At 37.8% G+C, this 20022-nt stretch overlaps 1 protein-coding gene across 3 annotated transcripts in view; it reads right to left on the minus strand.

The window, feature by feature from the left end:
- Window positions 1–20022, minus strand: part of DENND4A (DENN domain containing 4A) — a 96843-nt gene that overhangs the window by 67959 nt on the left and 8862 nt on the right. Inside the window, exons 2-6 of one of the 3 annotated variants that reach the window (XM_074966577.1) lie at window positions 12541–12665; window positions 7816–8145; window positions 6611–6860; window positions 2586–2655; window positions 293–462 (exon numbers count right to left, since the gene is read on the minus strand). In XM_074966577.1, the coding sequence (XP_074822678.1) occupies window positions 293–462; window positions 2586–2655; window positions 6611–6860; window positions 7816–8123 (798 nt within the window). In that variant the 5' untranslated portion in view covers window positions 8124–8145; window positions 12541–12665. Of the gene's footprint in view, window positions 1–292; window positions 463–2585; window positions 2656–6610; window positions 6861–7815; window positions 8146–12540; window positions 12666–16958; window positions 17023–20022 lie in introns of those variants that run through there. The other 2 variants (XM_074966578.1, XM_074966576.1) reach the window with 2 other exon arrangements.

A 20022-nucleotide genomic window follows, 5' to 3' on the forward strand; every position in this document is an offset into this window, starting at 1 on the left:
AAGGGAATTTTATTTTAGGGGCTGATCCAGAACCCATTGAGGTCAACAGAAAGACCCACTGTTGTCTTTAATAGTCTTTCAGTCAAGCCCTTAAAGAACAGGATTCAAGTTTTTTAGTTATCTGTGTGAATGTCTTATTTTCACTCGTAACAAATGTCAAATTGTGTAACAATGTTTTACTGTTGTGATGTAGTTTTCTTGTGCTTATAATCGGTTACCTTTCTGAATATTAACTATTCAAGGTTACAAAAATCAATCACAAAATTTAATATTTGTTAATTTTTTTCAATACCTTTTCAGCCGAAGCTCCAGTTAGTACAAATGTAGAAAAAACCGGAAGGGGGTATTTACTACTAGATGGCCAACACTCAATAGTTGCACCCATGGGTAGACAAAAAAGAGGCACTGATTCTGGTAATGGGAATGACTCGTAGTCTTCTTCAGGATATCTGCATATTAAACCTAATAAAGCAATTATTAAAAAGGCAGTTACAGAACAAATCCTATGTTAGAAGTGTGCGTGTATGACCTGATTTCACACAAACACATTAACTATATAAAAGTATAAATGCACGTCAGGAGACCTAGAAGAAGTTTCAAAATGTCAGGCTTACTGTATGATTGTCAGGTTAACAGCACAATTCCAAAGAACTAATAGGAATCACATGGATAAGCACAATATTGGGAATTATTTGATTCTCTAGGTACTGCACAGTAAACAATCTTATTAACTTTTCTTTTTTCATATCTACAGGCTTAAGTACATTTTCATCTATGAATACTATACTTTTTTTAATCACAGAGATCAATGAACAAATTAAATTTCAGATCCATGAAGAAAAAGAAAAAAAAACCTCTGAATGTGATGAATAAAGGTAATAAGCCTTTGAATAAAAATTACTCTTCTAGCGAGATTCAACAATGTGTTTAAAAAAATATAGGGAAAAAACTTTAATGGTAATTATATTTAAAAAAAATGACATTAAAAGTCAGAGAGCTCTTCAGAGGATATAAATGGGCATAGCTCCATTGACTTCTATAAAGTCATGCTGATCTACACTAGCTGATGATCTAAGTTTTTAAGATATATGAGACTAACCATTTTTATTTCTAGCTACAACTTCAAAATACATCAAGTTCTAGAGCAAAAGTTTTTCAACCTGGGGGTTCTGAACGAGTGTCAGGGAGTTGCAACTACCTGTCCTTTCCCTATTCCTAGGGAGTTGGGAGCGTTTGGGAGTCACAGTATGGAAACACTTGAGAACTGGTGTTCTAGAGAAATATGAAACCCTATGATACAAGGCTATTCTTAGGAGTATAATGCACTGTAAGTTATCATAAAATATTTTCCTTCAATCAAATTTAAACAGGAAAGCATTTGTGTTTTGTATATTTATTACTAGAGCCACAAAAAAGTATGTATTTTTTTACATTCGTAAGTACATATTAGCCAGAGGCCTAACCTACACGAGTATATGTGGGGCATATTCTTACCACATCCTGGTAAAAACACAAGCTTTATATGATATGGTATTGGTTTTTGCCACAGACTATTTATAACATAGGTATACTGCTGAGCCCCACTGTAAGAAAACACCACAAAAGTCAACTCTTGTTATCTTTCATAGAGTCATGTCCTAGTAACACACGAATTACCATTTTAGATCAGACCCAAGGTCCATCTAATCCAATATTCCAATTCTGACAGTGGCCAGAAGCAGATGATTTAGAGGAAGGTGTAAGAACCGCACATTTAAGACCTAGTTCTGCATGGTAAAAAGCACTCCCATCTAATGCTGACTTCAGTGGGAATCAAGGATGTTTATTCCCATGCATTATCAGGCCCTCAGTGAATTAAATTTCCTCCCCAAAACAGGAAAAATAATAATGAAGATTCAAAACATGGTATAATTAAACAGATCTCAAGCCAGTTGACCTTCAGGGAACTAGGTAAGCCTCTTCTATTCCCTTCAACTTCTGCCACAGGCAGTGTGAATGTGAAAGAAACATTTCAGAATTGAGTTCATTTATTCTGATTTGGTCAAAAAGTCTTGGAATATGCACTCAGGGTTACAGTAGGAGGGGTTCATGACAAAATGAAAAAATCAACTATATTTTATTAAATAAAATTACAAGACTATTACAAAACATCGGGTGAAATCTTGACCTCACTGAAGTCAATGGGAGTTTTGCCATTGATTTCCATGGGGCCAGGTTTTCAACCCAAAAGGTAATTATAGTACCTTTGCCATATTCTGCAGCAGAAATGGTAATTTGCAGTAAGATGATGAGAGCACTACGATGAATTAAAAAGACACACACAAAAAGACGACTAAACCTATATTTAATACAGATTTTTAAAAATGAAAGACATAATGGTACAAGACAGCAGTCTGGATGTTTTTGGGTTATTTTTATTAGAAAGCTCTTTGGGTCAGAGGCTTATTTTATTTTGTACAGTGCCAAAGGCAATGCCTGTATTTAAATAAATAATTCTCAGACAAAACTATTGCAAGATGAAGTTATGGCTGAGTGTACATATCAGTAACTTAAGAGAGCAACAAAGCTATAGAATAATTACTCACCAGCTTTATATGATATGGTATTGGTTTTTGCCACAGACTTTTTATAACATAGGTATACTGCTGAGCCCCACTGTAAAAAAAAACACAAAAGTCAACACATTCTTATTGATTTATTTGACAAGGTGTAAAAAAAGAAATGAAATACAGAGAAAAGAACTAGTTTAGGAAAGGACTCCTCACAACTCTTGTTATCTTTCATTGAGTCATGTCCTAGGAACTCAGGAATTACCATATTAGATCAGACCCGAGGTCCATCTAATCCAGTATTCCGTTTCTGCCAGTGGCCAGCAGATGATTTAGAGGAAGGTGTAAGAACCACACAGGGAGCATGTGAGATAATTTGCCCCCCATATTAGGTCTCCTCCTATCTCTTATAGTTAGAAATTGGCTTAAGATCCAAAGCATGAGGTTTAACACTCCTTCCTAATTTTGTTTAGAATTAACTATAAAACTCTAGATATTCTTGTTCCCCATATGCATGTCTAATCCCTTTTGCTAAACTCTTGTCTTCAATTATGCTACTTTACTCACACTTACAGTCATGCTGATTTCAATGGGAACTACTCACATGAGTCAGTATAATAGCATGATTTGACCCATAAAATAATAGATTTTTCTCTGCTAGCTTTTCCACTAATCACGCTGTTTCATAGTCTTTTAATGGGCTTGCTCCACTTAACCTGTAATTTCACACTCTGTGAAACATTTTTAGCACAAGTGTCATAATATTTTACAATTTTCAAACACTATATCTCTTGTTGGTAGTGATTTTTTAAGTCACAATAATTATAACTTTTCACTTAAAAGAAAGGTTTTTTGTGTCCCAATTCCTAAATGGGCATGAAAAATAAGAAAAATGGGAAGGCCTTAGAAATACAAGAGCCAGGTCTGCTAATGAATATATGCAGAACATAGAAAATTTTTCAGGGAGGAAGCATGCAAGTTAGCTCACTGGACATTTAAGTGTCAACAATCTAAAGCCGACAGAGTGACTTTGGTAGAACTAAAAGGAGCAATTTTTAAATACCTGTTCTTTAATAAACTTCAGTTGATAAGGCAACATTGAGCATTAAAAGGACAATCAATTTAAAAAAACCCAGAATTTATGTTTTTAAAAATCTGCTACTGTTAAAAGTAATACCAATAATTACTTTAGCACAGAGATCAGAAAAAATGTCTGATTTTTCAGGGTTTTTTTTTTTTTTTTTTTTTTGTGCATATGATAGCATTCAGTGTACAGAGTCAATATTTTGCGCTTGTTTGTGTGAGGTTTTTCCCCACAAACAACAGTGGAGAAGAGAAACTGAAAAAAAAACAAAAAGAAACAGGAAATCTAGTTGTAAAACCACAAAAATTGGCAATGGGCTTAGAGAAACTACTTTTAAACTTGAAACTGACAAGATTTCAAGTTGACAGTGTCCCTTTAATACCAAGAATGCATATATTGTTGCATGTATTGTATATAACGGTGCATCTAATGCACCATTGTTACTTGACCCTACATGCTGATTATTCACAAAGAAAGCCACATTATACTCAAATTTTAGCAGTCATCTTTCCTGTGAAATATTCATTGGTCCATGTTTAAGACTGTAATATGGGCACTGGTACCCGGTATTTCCTCAATCAAGAAACTAAAACTCACCTCCTCTAATAGGAGTGGAAAGTCCTGTCTTACACAGATGTGTAACCATCAGCTCTTTCAGAGTCAGTCAACTGCTTTTAAGTATTTCTTTGCTGTCATACCAACATATATCATGCAGGACAACAGCAGGATCACAATGTGACACAAAGGTCACATTTAAAAATAAAAAGCCTTTCAGCACATGAAACCCCATCTTTATGTCTCTACCCAATCTGCATGCTCAAGCATGGATTTTCATATATGCAAATTTGGAGGCATAATGTTACATTTCATTTTTGAAAATCTGATCACAGCATTCTACCTTCAGAGTAAAGAGTGGATACAGCATACAACAAAACCCAGTATGTTTGGCTCTTATACACCTGATGCTGTTTCTGCACTGTTAGCTACTATTTAAGGGCCTGAGCCTACTCCCATTGAAGTGAATGACAAAACGTCCACTGATGGGAGCAGGATCAAGCCCTGAACATCAACTTACATAAAGTCGGAGGGCTCGTCTACATGGCACAGTAAAGTGTGATAGAGGGTTGTGATTTGTAAAACGTACTAACACACTTCACTCTAATTGCCTCATGTAGACCCTGCTGGCACACTCTAAAAGCTACTCTGTTTCTGTTAATGTAGTCCTGTTTGAAATGGGACTACATGAACACAAACTAGGTATCTTTTGGAAGGCACCAACCAGGTCTACACAGGGCAGTTAGAGAGCAACACTACACTCTACAAATCAGATGCCTGGCGCTGCGTAGACAAGCCATTAGAAAGTTCTCACATGTGGAAAAAAAAGGAAAATTCTGGCCTGACCACAAGCCACAACATGAAACTGTAGAACAAGCAGCATAATGACATAGACTAATAAGGTTAACAGTCTGCTGACAGTTATTAATTTAAGCTTCAAATAGTTAAATCATCAACTATCATAACAGCAGTGTTACTCAGTTTCTGGATTAAAAGAGAGTCATTCTTTGAAGCAGCTGCCCCAAAAAGGATCAAACACTGCTCAGAGAGAACATACCTCTGCAACATTGAGCAATAAATGAGCTCATCTTTTATTAAAGAGACACTGTCAAAGTTGGTAGGCCCAGAATGACCTATTTTTCTTTTTTGCAAAGTCCATGAAATGGTTTTTTCTCTTTACTACTATCCAGAACATACACCACATACAAGATCCCCCCCAAATCAAAAGAAGTATAAATAATATATCAATAGCTATCTTTACACCATGCATATCACTGTGGTATCCGAGTGCCTTTACGGACAATAAACTAACAAGAAATAAGAAGAACTTAATAGTAACATATACCAAACTGTATTCAGTCTGTAAGTTAAAAAAAAAAAAAAAAGTATGCAGCTGTTTAGTTGCGTAACAGACACTAATAGATAGAGAAGCAGGATGCTTTCATCCCTTTATAAGTGTTCCGCATTCACCACTTGCATTATCCACAGACTCACAAACTTTGGCATTCTTTTATGCAAACACTGTCAAATTTTCACTCATCTCAGAAACAGAAGAAGATTTACTGAACTCTAAAGCAAAAAAATTAATTTTTGCCTTTAATTTTGCCAACCTGCAGTTTAAACACTAAAATAAACTATAACCATAATACTGGTGTGGTCACCAACATTATGCCAGACTTAATCATCAGTTAGTACCTATAGAGAACTTTTCATGTCTCACCTTCAAACAGAAAGGTGGCTGGCATCCATGACCAGAACCATGAATACATAATCTCCTTTTTTTAATTCAGCTAGTTACTTATTTTTTTTCTTAAATATTGGTAAACTGGCAGAAATAAAGATTCAGTTCAGTTCTTGAATTGATTAATGAATCCTGTCTTATTTAGGTAATTAAACAGAGCCTCTACCCAAATGGGGATCAAAACTGCTAATAAAAATTTTCCAACATGGTTACTCCTAGCAGTAGTCTAACATGGAACAATGTGGAACAAGATTTTCTTCTGAGGATAGTGCTAGTGAAACTGCTAGAGAGGCTACCTCCACTACCCATCCCTTAGTCTATAGCATAGTTTTGTAACATGGTTAAAAAAGTTCTCAGAGTTAGAAATCCCATTCTACATTGAGGGTAACTATGTTAGAAATCTCACTACATACCACCCTGTCTGTAGAGTTGTACACGACTGTACTCTAAGGCCTGACCTAAAGCCCACTAAAATCGACATATATAATCCAGCATTTTTAGACATTCCCACATAGGGACAAAGGGAAATGTTACCCCTTTTCAAAAACACCTTTTAATTACTTGCTAGAGGTAAATCAGTTCAATTATTCACCAGCGTCTCACAAGGCTTCTTGGTATAAATCCTCCATAAACATTAGAGCATTGAATGTTAACTGAACAAATCCAGACATGTAATCTTACCATACTGTTATTAAGATTCTTGTCAACCTTGCAGAATGTATGTGGAGGGCTTTCTCCCTTACTCGGTATAATTATACATATATCTGTGACAGCCAAGGTGTTTTGGGTCATGTTTTCGGCGGCTCTTCGGTAAGTGATGTATACTCTTTGTGATGAGGCACTGCCACTAATGTTTGCAGGACGACCATATGGAGTGGCTTGAATGATTTCACAGCCCTGTTTTAATCTCTCTTTCCCATCATATAAAACCCTAGATTTAAAAAAAAAAAAAAATCAAAGGGCAAAAGTAATTGTTTAAACACAGTGAAGATTGATCCAGAACTGTAATTTAAGACTATACATTTAAGAACAAATCCTGTCGTGCCTCTGATCAGAATATATTTTCACTGAAAAGAAAAGCTACTTCAGTTCACATTATATAAAAACATGTTCCAACAGGAAACTTCCATTCTGATGCTAGATTCCCATTTTCTTTGTGTATAATTACTTTAATGTGTATTCACATGCACTGTTTTCAATCACTAAAAGCCTCCTAAACTGTAGCTAGAGCTCTCATAATTCAACAGATCACTCTATTCATGACATATGGGAGGGAACCATCGCCCAGTGGCTTGCACATGGGTGTCAGGACTTCTTTGGTTCTATTTTCAACGCTATTACTGCTTTATTGTGTGATCCTATTATGTGAGGCACTTAGTTTGTGCCTCATTCATGTATAAAATGAAATATGATGTTTAACCTATCTAAAGAACGTGTTGTGAAGCTTAATTTTGTAAAATGCTATGAGTCCCCCCAAAAGCATAGAGGATTATTCCTGTCACTAACTAAGGGCTTGTTGACACGAGCGCCAGACTTTTACTGAACTGTAGCAGGGTCACACAGTGAGTTAGTACTGTACACAGCAAACTGGTGCACTGTAGATTCACACCTCAGCTTGCCGCACACTAACTCGCCACACAGACAAGGCCTAGGATCCAACATTTACTAAGCATGATGTTTTTTTTACAATATAGGCCAGATCTAAACCCCAACTGAAGTCAACAGGACCCCCTCTTTTGAGGGCTTTGGATCAGGTCCTACATGTATAAATAATCAAGTTCTTAGTATTGTATGTATTTTTGTAGAGCTTGTACTATTTGTTTGTTAATCATTAGTACCACTTAAAATTACTAGAATCAATAGCACTAATAAAAAAAATTACTCACCCCAGATCAGTAAGTGGAGGCTTGTCCCTTCCTCTCCTGTAGCAAAGGAATATCTGTGGACCCACAAGACTCCCATTATTGAGATCTCCTGATAGTCCTGAAGGAGTAACATCTATGCATTTATATCCCTGAGGCACTTCCTCCCCCAGAGATTTAATAATTACTGTCACATCAGTGATAGGTTCTTTTGGTTTAGCTATTTTATGGCAAGCATCATTGAAGTGGATTTCTTCTTCTAGTGGTTTTGAAATATCTGTCAATCCTGCTACAACAAAGTAGTCAGCAACACGAACGCCTTTGTCTTCCATCTTCCATAACAGAAAGTAATATCTGGTAAGTAATAAATATAGATATGTTTTTGGAAATAGAAAATTCTCAAATATGTAAGAAAGGCACATTAAGCAATAAATACCAACACTATAACTATATAGTTTAAAAAAAAAATCAAGAAGTTTGCATCATAATATGAACTACAAGCCACAATATGGAGTATACTAAAAAGAGACACACACACCTAAAAATAACTGCTGTAACATTTTTCATTTCTAATTACCAGTTTGCAACACTTACGAATTCTCACATTTTGTCTGTATTGATTTTGGCACATACTATTTGACACAGATTTTTATCTCTCTAAGGAAAGGAGAGCTCATAGGGCCTCTTTTTGTTACTTACATACTAGAGTATCAGCATCATCAGTGAAAGCAAGAATGTGCACAGTTTTGGGAATAGCTTATTAGTTAAATCCCAGAGCCAAACGTCAGTGCTCACATATTTAGCATATGCTCACATATTTCAACATATATCACACAAGTGGATTTATTTTTGTATAATCTACATCAGTTAATGTACTTTTTAAATATATATACACTCGGGCAGGAAATGTCCTCCATATTCTAAACATAGGTAGGTTAAATTATGTTTTAAGTAATATCACCTTGTACCATGAGCCCATCAGATCTTACAACGTAACCAGGATTAAGGCCAGACCTGCAAGGAATATTATGGTGTGCTAATAATTGGTACCAATTCAGTAAATGATACAGCTCCCTTGGGTCTATATTCACACAGAGTATCCAGAATACAACTAGGTTTACTGTGCAGCTGGAGAAGTGAGCCTTTGGATGACATGTAAAACCAAGAACCTGATTATCTAGCCCCTTCAACACTCAAATGGTCAGGATAGAAAAATTAAATCAAGATAACATGGAATTTTTCATAACAGTGGGGGATGCTAATCCTGCTGTTCTGGCAAGATCCCAGTTTGGGAAATTACAGTTTATCTACCTAAACTACCCCGTTATATCAATTGAATAAGGAAAACTTCACATCCAGTCCTAATTTGTTTTGCATAGTATTATTTGCAGTGTTTAAATAGCTGTCATTTTCTACCCCAGGGTGGGTAAATTTTAGTGCAGGATGAAGTGATCCCTGCAAGATGGAAGGATAGCCTTGAAATTAAGTCAGGAGACGAGATGTCTGGAGATTTAGATTCTATTCCCAGCTTTTTGCCATCGACTCCTATATGACCTTGGGCAAGTCATCTAACCTCTCTGTGTCTCAATCTGCAAAATAAAGATATTAATACTGTGTGATGGGTCATTACAGACTATTACCATAAACCTTTGGAAAACTGTCTAAAAATCATTTATCAAAGTCACACTAGAAACCACCCAATGCATGCTGAAACCTTGCTGAAGCTTGTTTCAAGAACTAGATTTCTGTCACTTTGTTCTGGGGCTGTGAGGGGAGGCATGTTCTGAAATTACTCAAGGTCCTCTTGTTTTTGAGCTATCTGTGTCAGGAATGGCACTGGAGGACTCTGTAAAGGACTGCTGTGAAGAACCTGGCAGAAGTTGGAACAGCACTGGTCTTCAGTTTATTTTTTGTCAGTTTTGTTTTGATTGCTTTGTGGTTGTCTTTTCTTTTGCTTTTCATTATTTTCTACTCCAGGTTACGGGTATCAAGCCTACTGAACCTCAGGCCGTGGTGTTTATTGGGTCTTACTCACAAACCTTAGCTAGTCCTAAATTTGTTTTGCTTGGTCATCTAGCATTGGAAAGAGAGGAGAGAGAAGTGAGATGACTCTGTCCAAAGTTGACACTGTACCTTTGATCCAGCTTTTCCAACCTGACTTCAGATGACTAGAGGAAAGAACCATAACAGCCTGAAGTTGAAAACCACCCCCACCATCCACCTGACCAGAAGAGAAATTCAAATTATTTTTTCCTTCTCCCATCATCTTTTCTGTGTTCAGGTGGAATAAATGACTTGACCTATTTATAAAGTTGCATGTAAACTGAGAATCTTGATTGTATGCAATGTTGTAGACATGTTGGAAGAGCTCTGCACAAGCTCAAAAGATACTACTTCACCCAGTTTCTCTCTCTAATCTTTTGGTTGTAATTTTCATAATTTAAAATAAGGGTTGTGAAACAAAGCTGGCTGCAACTTGCAATTTTTCCTGCATACTGAGTAAATGAAGTAGAAGAGTTTAAAGTCATGTATGGTTACTGAGAAACTAATGCCCACAACTGCAATAAAGAATCTTGAGATATGGCACTCATAGTAGAGTGCAATAGTTACATTTAACTAATCCTTAAAGTATCTAGACAGGTATTGACCTATATCAGACAATAAACATCTTTTTTTTTTTTAGTTCAACCTTCAGGACTAATCTGATAAAAATAAATCAGGTTTCCGGTATAAATAATAGAATCAGGAGAATAAGAGAGATGGTATTGCTAACAAGCTATATATGAAAGTAATGACTCTATAAACTCAGTCAGAACCTGAGGCTGAAGTAATACATCTGAGGATTTACAAGTTCAACAATAATATAATATAATATGTGCTGTATCTGACGCCCTCAATAAAACCAGCACAGGCTAGCTACAGTACTTAGAGAGATAAGGCGATTTAACACAGTGTCTCTAACCTAATTTAATGTCCAAACACTAATATTTTGCAGTTATGCAAATTCAAATCAAGTACTGTATATATTGTCACACTATTATCCTCTATAAAACTTACCTATTGTATATTAAATGTTAACTGACATGAAAACTTTCTCCCTTTACCAAGCAGCAGCCACTCTGAACCAATGAATGAATGATCACATTTTTTAAGATACAGTGCACTGCACAAACATCTGTTTCTATCAGCTTAAAAACATACAGAAGAGCTTATGCAGTTGCCTAAAAATATCAAATCATTTTTGAGAGTGCACTGAGTAATGTATCAAGAGGAAAATGCATGCTTCATAATGGAGATCACCAAGTAATAGTGGTCAAAGACAGTCTACCAGGTAAATAATAGAAAGGATTTCTTGAAGAACCAAGAAGAGCAAGGGGCGCTGTGGGTGGAAAAAACAGTATGTGATCATGAATTAATGTAAGTAATGTGATCATGTAATTACTGCATACGCACAAAGGGGCCATATTTAAGGTTGCACAGGACTTAATTCTGGCATTTTCTACTTTCGAGTGCTTGACTTTGCAATCTTAATAGCCTTTTAACATAGGGGGTTTTTGTGTGAGTAATATTATACATAGTTTGTAATGCATTTTGAGATTTACAGTGCTAAATGATATGTATGCTATATAAGGCTATTAATAAGCTAATAAAATCTCATCACCATGTCCTAGTATATTGGTGTTGCTGGATAGACTAGAATGAAGCTACATCGCACCTCACAGGCAACACATTAGACTTAGGTTACGTAGCAAAGAACATCTCCCTGAATTTATATTCCAGTGTGCACAAAATTTGGGCAGGCTGCTTCCCCAGATGCAAGGCTCCTACACTGTGCAGGAATGTGGCTATGCAGAAAGGAAAACTGTAGGATAGCTTGTGGCACCTTAGAGACTAACAAATTTATTTGAGCATAAGCTTTCGTGAGCTACAGCTCACTTCATCGGATGCATGTAGCTCACGAAAGCTTATGCTCAAATAAATTTGTTAGTCTCTAAGGTGCCACAAGTCCTCCTTTTCTTTTTGCGAATACAGACTAACACGGCTGCTACTCTGAAACCTGTAGGATAGCCGTGTGAAGAAGGGAGAACAGGCAGTTGTCAAACAGGCAAAAGCACGGAAAGAGAAGGGGGAAGTGGCTGCCAATCAGGGCTTTGGAGCAGAGCCTGCGGAGCAGCTACGGAGCAGTGGAGCTGCAGGTTTTTGCCAGGAGCTGGAGCAGAGCCAGAGCACAGCTCCAAAGCCCTGGCTGCCATCCAGGCCACACACATTTACACATGCTCATTAAATAATACAAATGACTGTTTTTCTGCAATGTACATTATAAAGTATTTTTTAAAATTCAAGAAAGAATACAAAAATAAATGTTTATTCTTTAAGATCAATCAACTTTTAAATGTAGTATAAAATTAGCATAGCTGCTGTGTTGAATAATCAGTTAAGCAGAAAAATAGAGGACACTTTCTACTATTACCATCAGTTTTATAAAAGAGGTCAATTTGTAGTTGAAAGTAATACGTAAGTTAGTGAAAGGTCTTTCATTTGGATATGCTGGGAAGTGTCACTCAAGCTATTATCAACGCAAAACAGAATTGAAGTAGCATTTCCCAAGGATTTTATGAAAATGTGGTGGTAACCATGGTCAGAGCACTGACATGAGGATCTGGGCCTGTCCTATAGAAAGGGGTTTTTTGTTTGTTTTTTTAAATGTACATTTAAGAAGCAGACATGTATTTATCAATGTTCTCCTACCTATGCTTGATTCTATATTTATATTGCCATTTGGCTGCCGGAGTTCTTGCCTAGAGCAGCTCTCTGAGCATTCTACTGCCATTGAAGTTCTCGGCTAGGGCATCTCCCTAGAGTGCTGTTGGTACCTGCAGGTGTCAAACCAAGGATTCAAGTCAGGGAAGCTGGGCCATAGGAGGATGCTGTGACGATCACAGCTATGGTCGCTGTCACTTGGGATGCAGGTTGTTCCAAGAGAATATTTTATTAATCATATTTCTTATGTTAGTGCCTAAAGGCCAACCAAGAATGGGTCCCCGCTCTGTTAGACACTGTACAGAGTAACAGAGACCCACGCCCTGAAGAGCTTACAATCTAACTAGATAAGAGAGACACAGGTTGGGGGGAAATGGCTATAACACACAAGCAGAGTAAACAATGTGTGATGGAAAATGGCATGTTAGTGCAATAATTTTGGGGGGGAAGGGAGGTTAGATAAGAGGAGAACAGCTAAATGGAAAGAAAAGTGAAGGGAGAGGGACAAGTCAGGAGAGAACAGGATGAAGGGGGCAGGTGTGGAGGGAAGGTGAGGTGAAGAGACTCTGAGGGGACAGGAGTGGAAGCGTTGGAGCAGACAGCCAATCAGCATAGGGCAGAGAAAGCCCAGTCAAAACTGCAGAAAGTTCTCTACGTCTAAGACCGAAAAGTGTTCTCTGCCTGCTTCTGCCCCTACTGACTGGAGTCTCTGCCTGGCTCCTCTCTACAGTTTTCCCCCACAAGGCCACATTTTTGGGAGGGCACCACCTGGGTCCTAGTGTCTGAAAACTGGGAAGGTGTCTGCTGCAAAGTTCTGGATCCAGAGGGGTGGCCCTGGCACTGGCAGAGCTCCATTTTATCCCCTCTGCCCCTAATGCGACAGTACCTGCTTTGGCTTCTTCTGCCCATGTCAGCTGGAGTCTCTGGCTGCTTCCTCTCAACAGGTTTCCATGTCAAGGCTTATCTCCCCCCGCCACATACTATACACCAAGTAGAGTGTGAATTTATTGCCCCCATTCAGCACAAGTAGCATATAAGACTCATTGAGACTTCTGTAATTTATCTGCAACTTTTGGAAAAATAAGGCTGTGGGATGCCCCCTAAATTGGGTGGGATCCTCCCCTGCAAAAATGAGATCGTTGAGACTTGGCTGCTACCACTGAACCTAGTGGCCAAACTGAAAACGGTGGATCTTTGTAAAGGTTAGGGATATTTTTCATTCATATTTTGTTTTAACAAAATTGGGAAGGATAGTGACCCCCCACCAGACAACCATTTTTGGAGTGAGCAGAAAGGAACGCTGAACATGTACTTCCAGAGACTGAATAAAATTAGCACAAAACTAGATTTGAACTGAAATTTAATGCTTGCTAAGGAGCTAGATTTCTGAGTTCTGTAAATTTTACGGCCTTGTGTCACCTTCAATAGCAATTTGTAGTGCTCATTTATAGTGGAAGTATTGAAATGTTGCTTTATCATATCAAACAACATACACACTATGATTGTTTCAGAGTAACAGCCGTATTAGTCTGTATTCGCAAAAAGAAAAGGAGTACTTGTGGCACCTTAGAGACTAACCAATTTATTTGAATAAATTGGTTAGTCTCTAAGGTGCCACAAGTACTCCTTTTCTTTTTATTATGCTTGTTAAAACTACAGACAGATTCAAAAAGGCAGAGGCAAACAGCTTTCCATTTATACTACACATTTTCTATATAAATCTTTTCCATGTCAAGGCTTCTCTTAACCCTCCCCCCCACACATACTGTATGCCTAGTATAGCCTGAATTTATTTCCCCAGGTCAGCACAAGTCTTGATGATTCTTATATGCTACTTCTGTAATTTAATTGCAACTTTTGGAAAATTAAAAAATAAGTCTAAGTGATGTTACAGCTCCCCTTAAGATCTTAATTTTTCTTCATACAAAGCCTTGCAGCTACTAAATATATGATAAAACAAACAATAGGTCAAAAGTTAATTCAGTGGTTGATTATTCAAACAGATTCTTACACTTCCATAGATTTGCTGAGAAGGATTCAAACGCAGTTTTTGATGTGATGAGATTACATGAATTGTACACTTCAGTCCTCAAAAAGAGGAGAGAAAAGGGTAATACTCAGCTAATGTAGAGTAAACAGTCACTGTGCAAATATCATGGTACACACACAAACAGCTGAATCTGAACAACTGTAACAACACAGCTAACAGAGTAATGAACATTTCTATAGCAAATTTCATACCAAATGACTCGAAAGTGCTTCATAACTATATACATACGATATCATTCTGCAAGTAGCTCCCAAGGAGGGGAGGAAACAAGGTACAGCACACCTCACTGCACAACACTTGTGGCTATGAGCACATTGAGACAAAGCTCTTATGACGAAAGCCATAGGGTCTTAACGGAACCTGTTACAGAGCTCTCTGGAGGTAACTATGGATTCCCACTCCATTCATGCAGCCTCTACAGCTTGAAAACAGGCCTTAATTATAAAGATTTGGGATATTTTCCTTTTAAAAAATGTTTTAAAGTGAGAATAGAGCCCAATCAGAGGTTCAACACATATACCTAAGACTATACCAATAGAGCTTCTTTTTAAGGTAAGGAAAAACTAACAGTAACAGGTGAGAACAACAAAAGGTGATATTCCCCAGTGCTAAATACCCTGCTTTATTTTTTAAATGAATCTATTTTTGGATTAACGCATAAAGACATTTTTTTATTTTATAGTTAAAAAGCAAACACTATTTCTCAAACAGAAAGCAGCAATATTATTACTGACCTGTTGGCAATTATGCAAAAGGAAGAGTCTTGAAAAGATGAAAACATTTTAAGACTCATTAAATGTATGTATCTTATTTTAGTGCTGAATACTGAAAACGGTCTACCATATGTACGGTGTGAAACATTCTGAAGTTATAAACAGATGCTTAGAGGTGTATGACAGCATAACAGACATACTTTTTCAGCCTTAATGACCAGGAACTTAACTAACCTGAAAAAAGTAATTTAAAAAATCATGTATTTTCAGAAACTACCAGTAAAGAATGGCAAATGGCAAAACACTACTGCAATACCCATCATACAGAAAAAGCTGACTCTTTTAAGACAAGTGAAATATCACTGGGATTACAATGTACTGCACACATACTAGTTTCACCATTACACTTCCAATAAAGTCAAGATATGGTTTTCTGTTTTTTAGAACTGTTTGCAGCTTCCATTCAAACAAAATGAAAAGAAAAATCATAAACAAAACAGTAAAACTAGTGGGTATCCAGACAGCATGCTGGCTCTCAAACCAGTTAATTTCTTTCTTGAGAATGTATATAAAGAAAAAATGTTCACCAATTAATCGATCTTCAGTAACAGACATATTTAATACTCGAAGTGATTCCACTGAACTTGCAAGATCATCTTTTAATCTTCCTGTCCTGATTCCCCTTCCTGCCTGCATTTTCCTTTAAGAATATTCAACAGCTTTTTATTAATTTAATTTTCCTTGGTAGGGTCCAAGTGGTATTTGTCTCTGCTAAATATGTCTGAAGTAGAAGAGGTTTTGCTTTATTTGCCTAGCTGTAGAGTGATGTTCTACCAAAGAACAGGGAATAAAAAACTCCATTGGCAAGTAGGAAATTTTCTCTAGAAAGCATGGAAGACTACAACCTCACTTTCTGCACAATTTATACTTTCATTCTGGAAAAAAAAAAACCCACACAAGCAATTTTAAGGCCAAAGTTTTCAGGCATATTCACTAATACTGTGGTCTTAAAAGAAAAAAAACCCTTCAATTCGGATACCCAAAAATTGAGAAAAACACAAAAAAGTCAGTGGCTGCTTTTAGAAATTTGTCTGCAAGCTTCTAGTAGCTCTAGAGCCCTCCAAACAGGAACCAAATGCAATATTTTCTTCCTGAGCACGTAAACAGAATACTTCAGTGCCTTTACTGCTGCTCATAGCTTTGCCAAGCAGCAGGAAAATGAAATTAACAAGAACTCGTCAGTTTCACGGTGGCCATTCAGAACTATTTGTGGGCAGTAACATTGTCATGAATCATGTCACTAAGCACTGCAGCTTGGTGAAGCTATGAGGAACTGCAATTATTCAAAGCAAAGGACCCCATTTCTCCTGCAGCAAAAAAAAAAAAAAAAAAAAAAAGAGAGACACTGAGTGAGAGGTAAGAATACTAGAGGCCCCATCCCGGTAATCCCTTATCAGCACCCACAAGATTCTGGAAAGAAAGAGTATCAGAGCCGCTCCTAACTTGTCTCCCACCCCTCCCCCCAAAAAGGTTACAGAAGTGAAGCTTCAAACTTATTAGCCAGTGTTATCCAGAGACCAGAACAGCAATGTGATAGAAATACCATCAACCTCTCCCGTCCGGCTACCTATTCGGTTTCCTACCAGTGCTCTCAAGGCCACACTGTGCTGTCTTCACTGCTATTTTCAGAGTAGCAGCCGTGTTAGTCTGTATCCGCAAAAAAAAAAAAAAAAAAAAAGTACTTGTGGCACCTTAGAGACTAACAAATTTGAGAGTAAGCTTTCGTGAGCTACAGCATGGAAAACTGCATGCATCCGATGAAGTGAGCTGTAGCTCACGAAAGCTTATGCTCAAATAAATTTGTTAGTCTCTAAGGTGCCCCAAGTCCTCCTTTGCTTTTCACTGCTATTGTTATCCATGCTTGGTGTATTCAAGCTCGCTTGAGTAGGCTAGCCCATGCACAATTTCTGCTGTGTAGACATACCCATAATTTGATTTCACTTCTTTCACCGTCTTCTGATATCCCAAATGCTTTCATCCTATTCGGTGATTTTCTACCTTCCTCTGTGAAGTGTTTCTTTGCACTTATTTTAAAATGAAAGTGTTTGTTTTGGGCTTGGGTTAATATTCTTTCGAGTGAGAGCAGAAAACTGTAGGAAGAAACTCGTGTGTGTTTCAACTCAATCTTTCCATTAAGGAGTAAGGTTTGCCCTGCCTAAGGAATGAGTAAAGAATTCTGCCCCCAGACATGAAGTTTTCAGGACACTTGCAAAGAACAGCGACTACACAAAGCTTCCAGACCACTACTTCATCTGTGGGAAACAAGGCTCAGCGCACTGCCCCCAACATCCCCAAAGGAATTTTCATAACTAACACTAACACGCAGCTAGCGTAAGCTAATGCCCACGTAGTTAGCATTATCTTTTACTTCATTTCACTCCACCTTGGCTGGCAGGGCACTGACCCCAGGGTATATCTACAAAAGCCTCCTTTGCAGGACTGAGGGAAGGACAAGCATGCAAAGCAGCCGCTACAATATTCTGCACGGAGATGCACTTGATCCAGGTCACCTCTGCATCCAGTAGCAGAGGGCCAATAAGAGCTCAATTATGTGCATCAAGTCACCCACTCTGAGGCATGTGGGGTACTGAACAGTTAAAATGCAATTTAAACAGATGGATATTTAAAAAAGATAAACAAATGAGGCATAATTATAAAACAGAGCATGGAGTACCACATGGGGCCAATGGTAATCAAGATGCATTTTAAGTGACAGGCCCTATTTTTCAGAATGAATGTACGCACACTAAATGTAACTACAGGCAGTTTTGGTAACTGCAAATGACCAACTATATGCGTAACTGCTCATTTGTGCTATTTCCGCAACTGCATGAGCAATCACAATAAACATGCACGTTACAGCCAGATTCTCAGATCTCATTATGCCCCACGTCAATTAAAAATGGGAAGGGAGGTGATGTAAGTGTCCAATAAGATGAGAGAAACCATACTTTAGGGAACAAGTAAAAGCTTTATCATCTGCAGACCTTAGGTGCAATGGCAGCAGCCTTAAGAAATGGGGGGTGTCAGAGTGCAAACAGCCTCCTGGAGCTTTGATATGTTGGATGGGTCAAACCCCTACCTTTCCCATTGAAGGCTCTGAAAATCAGCAGGGACAGCTTAAAATTAAAAACTTTAAGCAGCCCGCAGTGTAGAGAAGCCAGGGTAATATGATCACTACAAATGAAACCAGAGAGATGTGCTGCTGTGTCCTATACATAAGAACGGCCATACTGGGTCAGACTAAAGGTCCAACTAGCCCAGTATTCTGTCTTCAGACAGTGGCCAATGCCAGGTGCTTCAGGGGGAATGAACAGAACAGTTAATCATCCCCTGTCCCCCTTTCCCAGTTTCTGTCAAAACAGCGGCTAGGACACCATCCCTGCCCATCCTAGCTAACAGCCATTGATGGACCTATCCTCCATGAATTTACCTAGTTCTTTTTTGAACCCTGTTATAGTCTTGGCCTTCACAACATCCTCTGGCAAGGAGTTCCACAGGTTGACTGTGCGCTGTGTGAAGAAATACTTGCTTTTGTTTGTTTTAAACCTGCTACCTATTAATTTCATTTGGTGACTCCTAATTCTTGGGTTAAAAGAAGGAGTAAATAACACTTCCTTATTTACTTTCTCCACATCTGTTATGATTTTATACACGTATCATATTCCCTGCCTTAATCATCTTTTTTCCAAGCTGAAAAGTTCCAGTCTTATTAATCTCTCCTCATATAAAAGCTGTTCCATACTCCTAATCATTTTTGTGGTCCTTTACTTAACCTTTTCCAACTCCTATATATCTTTTTTGAGATGGGGCGACCACACCTGCATGCAGTATTCAAGATGTGGGCATATCATGGATTTATATAGAGGCAATATGATATTTTCTCTTACTATCTATCCCTTTCTTAATGATGCCCAACATTCTGTTTGCTTTTTTGACAGACGCGGCACACTGAGTGGATGTTTTCAGAGAACTATCCACAATGACTCCACGATCTCTCTCTTTAGTAGTAATCACCAATTTAGACCCCATCATTTTATATGTATAGTTGGGATTATGTTTTCCAATGTGCATTACTTTGCATTTAACGACACTGAATTTCATCTGCCATTTTGTTGCCCAGTCACCCAGTTTTGCAAGATCCCTTTATAACTCTTTGCAGTCTGCTTTGGACTTAACTATCTTGAGTAGTTTGGTATCATCTGCAAATTTTGCCACCTCACTGTTCACCCCTTTTTCCAGATCATTTATAAATATGTTGAATAGTACTGGTCCCAGTACAGACCCTTGGGGGACACCACTATTTACCTTTCTCCATTCTGAGAACAGATCATTTATTCCTACCCTTTGTTTCCTATTTTTTAACAGTTACTGATCCATGAGAGGACCTTCCCTCTTTTTCCATGACAGCTAGTTGCAAATAGCAAAATATGTCTGCTGAAGCCCAGCTCTGAGGAAGTTATACATACAACTCTTCGCAGTCTGCTTTGAACTTAACTATCTTGAGTAGGTGGCTTTTACCTATCAGGTAGGCTAACAACGAATTCACATTGCCATCCTTCACCACCCCAATGCCTTATTTTCACCCCTATGCACCAGATGGCTTGTCCCTGAATTCCTTATGTACCTAACACCCTTTCACTACGC

The sequence above is a fragment of the Natator depressus genome, chromosome 10 (assembly GCF_965152275.1).
Source record: "Natator depressus isolate rNatDep1 chromosome 10, rNatDep2.hap1, whole genome shotgun sequence".
Classification (NCBI taxonomy): Eukaryota; Metazoa; Chordata; order Testudines; family Cheloniidae; genus Natator; species Natator depressus.